Below are 5,205 nucleotides of genomic sequence, written 5' to 3'. Positions count from 1 at the left end.
AAAAAAAAAAAAAAAAAAAAAAAAAAAAAAAAAAAAAGAATGATAATCTATATTAATCAAACAATGATCAAAATAGTCGGCAGCCTTATATTTGTGGATTCAACCAATCAGCAATTGAAAAATATTTGCAAGAACTTGTATTTGTAATGAACACATGTAGACTTTTTCCCTTGTTATTATTTCTGGAATATTATAGCAAGTATTCTTATATGTTTACATTAAATATAAGTAAATCTAAAGAGGATTTAAAATATATAAGGGAATGCACACACATTATGCATAAATAGTTTTGGTCTATGTAAGGGACTTGAACATCCAAGGATTTTGTTACTTAGCAGCACAAAGTCCTGGAAACAAAACCCCTATAGCTTCTGAAGGATGAGTACTGTTTTATGCCTGATAAGCTCTGCTGTTAACTGCTGAGTCTCCTACGCTTGCTTTGAACTAACTTCCATCCTGATTTGTACTTTCTCTTATTATAAATAAAGAACTTGATTTGTTTTCTCCGAGCTCATGGCTGGAGCTCAGGCTCTGCAATGAGGAGAGCTTGCTGGTCTTGAAGAGGACCCAGGTCTGATTCCAGAACCCACATGGCAGCATACAACAGTCCTTAACTCCAGTTCTAGGGACTCCCTGTCCTGGCTTCCATGAACACTGCATGCATATGGCACAGAGGCATACACATAGGCAAAACCCCCACACACATAAAAAGACTTTTTAAACTTGAGATTCATAGCTGTAAATAGCTCTATTCTCAGTAAGACAGGAGGACCAGGAATGCAAGGTCATTCTTTGCTACTTCGTGAGCTCAAAGATAAAATGGGCTACATATGATTCTGTCTCAGAAAAACAAACAAAAACCCTAAGTTGTGGTTCCCTCACACTGTTTAATCACACCTTTAGTGCTTTATTAATTAAATAGAAGATTTTTACTATTAGATAAATCTGAAGGCTGACATTAAAATTTTTCATTCTGTAATTGATAAAACACTAAAGAAGTCCAGTTAGGCCAGGCGTGGTGATACACGCCTTTAATCCCAGCACTTGGGAGGCAGAGGCAGGTGGATTTCTAGTTCGAGGCCAGCCTGGTCTACAGAGTGAGTTCCAGGACAGCCAGGGCTACACAGAGAAACCCTGTCTCAAAAAAACCAAAAAGAAGAAGAAGAAGAAGAAGAAGAAGAAGAAGAAGAAGAAGAAGAAGTAGTAGTAGTAGTAGTAGTAGTAGTAGTAGTAGTAGNAGAAGAAGAAGAAGAAGAAGAAGAAGAAGAAGAAGAAGAAGAAGAAGTAGTAGTAGTAGTAGTAGTAGTAGTAGTAGTAGTAGTAGTAGTAGTAGTAGTCCAGTTACATTCTTATGAAATCAGCACAAGCCAAAGCTCATCCTTAATAAAAACATGGACAGGCTAAGAAAAGACAGAAACAGTATAAATTTAAGGTAAGGCAGTTATGAAAAGAAACTCCTGTAAAGATCTCTACCTTAATCTATCCCTTTGACGTCCCAGGTTATGCAAGACCTAGCCTTGAACTTAGCCTATAGGATCACAAACCCTAGGCTGAAAACGAATGGATTAATGGACATCACATTAAACTATTTTTGAACACCTACTGTGAAGCATAATATTAGACAAGGTTACATGTATTATCTCTAATTCGTAACAACTTTATGCTATAAATATTGCATTTATCTTCATTTCAAAACAAGGAATGAATGGGACACCACATAGTTAAGAGAGCTGCCCAAGATTTTAGAACTAACAATAGATTGTGTAAAGATAGCAACTTGAATGTGAGTCAAAGCTGCGGCCTTCCATGGCAGGAATGTCTCTTACCTTTAGAACATCAGTGGGATTGGCAATAGTAGAGGAAATCACTCCTGACACTACCCCACAGATCATGTTAATTAGGAGAGTCTCATCTGTAAAAGTGCAAAAGAAATAAATAAAAGAAGGTTCACGGGCTGAGGGATGGTTCAGAGTTTAAGAGCACTGACTGCTCTTCCAAAGGTCTTGAGTTCAATTCCTAGCAACCACATGGTGGCTCAGAACCATCTGTAATGACATCTGGTGCCCTCTTGTGGCCTGCAGTTGCACAAGCAGGCAGAACACTACATAAAAATAAATCTTTTAAAGAAAACGAAGGTTCATTTTATTAAGTACTGATTTCTGGACTACCTGAGATATTGCATGAAAGGAATCTTTTCTGGAGAGATGACTTGAAAATGAACTTCAAAGTTTATCAAAGTAAAGTCTCTGAAGTATTTATAGACCATCCCAAATCAATACAAAATGTGTACAAATTACACAATACAAACCATTATTTCCATAAAACCATTATTCATATTCTTCTACATAACTGTCAGTATGTTATATAAATTAGAATATTGTCTTTCCATTTCAACCACTTCAAACATATTAATGCATCTGATTTTTGTCTTTTAAATTCTTTTGAGTTTCTGAGTTCAAGGCTAGCCTGGTTTACAGAGTGACTTCCAGGACAGTCAGGGCTACACAGAGAAACCCTGTCTCAAAAAAGAATCTTTGGAGATTATAATTACAACATTTCTCCCTTCCCTTTCTTCCCTCTAAACTCCTGTATATATCCCTCCGCAGTCTCCTTCAAATTCACGGCCTCTTTTTTTCACATATAGTTATTATATGCATATATGGCTCTATATAGATACATAGCCCTAAATATAATGTTTACTCCACATAGCATTACTTGTATATATGTTTTCCAGGCTGACCATTTGGCATTGGACAACCAATTAATGTGCACTCTTCCCTGGGGAAGACCGCCTCCCCTGCTCCCAGCCTTCTGTAGTTGCTGACGGTTCTTAGTGTAGGGTTGCAGCCTCGTGGGCTTTTCCTGTCGAGTGTGGCATATCAGCTGGTAACATGTTTGTTCAATTTTTAACTCTTTTTATGGATAGTCAACTTAAAGACTTAATAACCAGATGTTAAAAAATTAATATTATATATAACAAAGTTATCTAAATATTAACTTTGAGTGGCTTTATATATCTCCCAGCCTCCATTTATGTACAGAAGGCTTCTATAGTCAAATATGAAAAAGCAGTAGTATAATCCCTGGCATTGGGGGATGAACGGAGAGACTTGGACATGCTAGGCCAGCTCTCTGCTACACAGTAATACCCTCAGGTCCAGAAGAAATTATATAGAAGTAAATTCCCTCAACTACGAACAAGGAGAGGAACAACAGAACATATTGTTCTACAGCGAAAATCCCATCTTTACCACTCCTCCTCCTCAGAACAGTCTAGAACTAGAAAACTAGTAAATCGATATGAGCAATCTATGAAAGGAAAATATTTTCAGGGAAGATGAAAGGGAATCCTGGAATCCAGACTATAACAGACTAAAATTTATCTACCTACCCAAACCTTACCAAAATTGACATCTAGAAAGTGTCAAGTCCTCTAACTGATGAAAAGTGTATTCATTTTCAAGAACATGGCTGACCTAGGCTTCTTCAAGAATAACAATAAAGTTTTTTTTTTAAGAATTCTTAGTTTATCCAGGCGGTGGTGGTTATATACATATTGTTCCATGGCTTGAGAGACAAAGGCAAGCGGATCCCTATGAGTTTGAGGCGAGCCTGGTCTACAAAGCAAGTTCCAGGACAGCCAGGGCTACACAGAGAAACCCTGTCTCAAAAAACAAACAACAAGCAAAAGAAAAAGAAAGAATTTTTATTTTAAGTCAAGTAGTGTGGCACACACCTTTAATCCCTGCACTTGGAAAGCAGAGGCAGGTGGATCTCTGAGTTTGAAGCCAGCCTGGCCTACAGAGAAAGTTGCAAACAAAGAAACCCTTCTTGGCAAAAACAGACAAACCAACAACAAAAAAAGGAATTATTCTTTTGGGGGAGGACATATATCATGGCACATGTATGGAGGTCAGGGATCAACTCTGTGGAATGTCTTCCTTCACTCCTTTCACCTTTGCAAAGGTTCTAAGTATCAAATTCAGGTAGTCACACTTGCATGGAATTTACCCATTAAGCCATCTTGGCAGCCTAGACGTTTTTTTAGTCGATGGTAAAAGATATATGTGAAGAGCAGGTCCTCTAACCCATGTATCCCCTCTGCATGGATTTAGCCCACCTCAACACAAGGTCACCTTTACCCATGCATTAAGTACCTTTCATTGACTGCCAACATAAGATGATAAACATTTCACACTAAGCATGATTTCAACAATCCCTTTGAGGATAACCTCAAAAGAAAGTTGAGCATACTGACCTTCCAAACGTTCCACAAATAATCGCTTCAAGCTTTGATAAATACCAATTTTGATGGTGCCATATGATGCCTGTCTTAGTAAAGCAGGGGCAATTCTGCCCCCCCCCACCAAAAAAAAAGAGAAAAAAATAAAGAAAAGTTAATTTTACTTAACACACATTTGTAGATTTTACAATTTTAAATCTGTATCTTTCTAAGCAATAACAAGCATGTTTTTTCAATCACCCATGAAAAACTGCCAAAGAAAGTTCACATCCCAGGTCATAAAACAAATGTCAACAAAGTTACAAGAACTGAAATTATGCAGAATGTATAGTGGAAGCAAATCGGAAACTGATAAGGAGACTCAAGCACTGGGAAATCAAACAACATATATTTAAACAACATATGGGTTATAGAAAGTTGTAAAAAAATTAATGTATAGGCCTGAGCAAAATTTCAAATATATCCTATAAAATACATGGGATTATAACAACAACTAAAGAAAATGATGCTATGAATATGAGAGAGAGCAAACAGATACAAGGGAGTGGGTGGAGGAAGAAAGGGAAGAAGAAAATTACATAATCATAATTTTAAAATTAGAAATATTATAAAAATTAAAAATACTATAAAAATAAAAAAAAAAAAACATGGGACACAGCCATGCTTAGCAATACAGGTTGGCAATTCCAGCTGCTCCTTGTAGGCTAATGCAGGAGAATGAGGAGTTCCTGGCCTGTTTGAACTGGGGTGAGTAAAAGGCCAGCCTGAACAGCTTGGTGTGACCCTGTCTTACTATAAAAAGATAAGACTAGGTAGCTCACTGATAGAGTACTTGCATGACAAGTGTTAGGCCTTGCATTCAATCACCAATAGTGGGGCCAGGCATGGTGGCGCATGCCTTTAATCCCAGCACTCGGGAGGCAGAGGCAGGCGGATTTCTGAGTTCAAGGCCAGCCTGGTCT

The 5,205-nt window shown here is 37.5% G+C and overlaps 1 protein-coding gene across 3 annotated transcripts in view; it reads right to left on the bottom strand.

Annotated features, from left to right (window-relative positions):
- The window catches only part of Slc25a14 (solute carrier family 25 member 14), a 39,814-nt gene that overhangs the window by 24,332 nt on the left and 10,277 nt on the right, over positions 1-5,205 (bottom strand). For all 3 annotated transcript variants that reach the window (XM_021152972.2, XM_021152975.1, XM_021152971.1), the window contains 2 exons: positions 4,259-4,353; positions 1,827-1,912 (listed from right to left, as the gene is read on the bottom strand). In XM_021152972.2, coding sequence (XP_021008631.1) covers positions 1,827-1,912; positions 4,259-4,353 — 181 coding nt within the window. The remainder of the gene's footprint in view (positions 1-1,826; positions 1,913-4,258; positions 4,354-5,205) is intronic.

The sequence above is a fragment of the Mus caroli genome, chromosome X, assembly GCF_900094665.2.
Source record: "Mus caroli chromosome X, CAROLI_EIJ_v1.1, whole genome shotgun sequence".
NCBI classification, from domain to species: Eukaryota; Metazoa; Chordata; class Mammalia; order Rodentia; family Muridae; genus Mus; species Mus caroli.
This window is presented reverse-complemented; position numbering and strand designations above follow the sequence as displayed.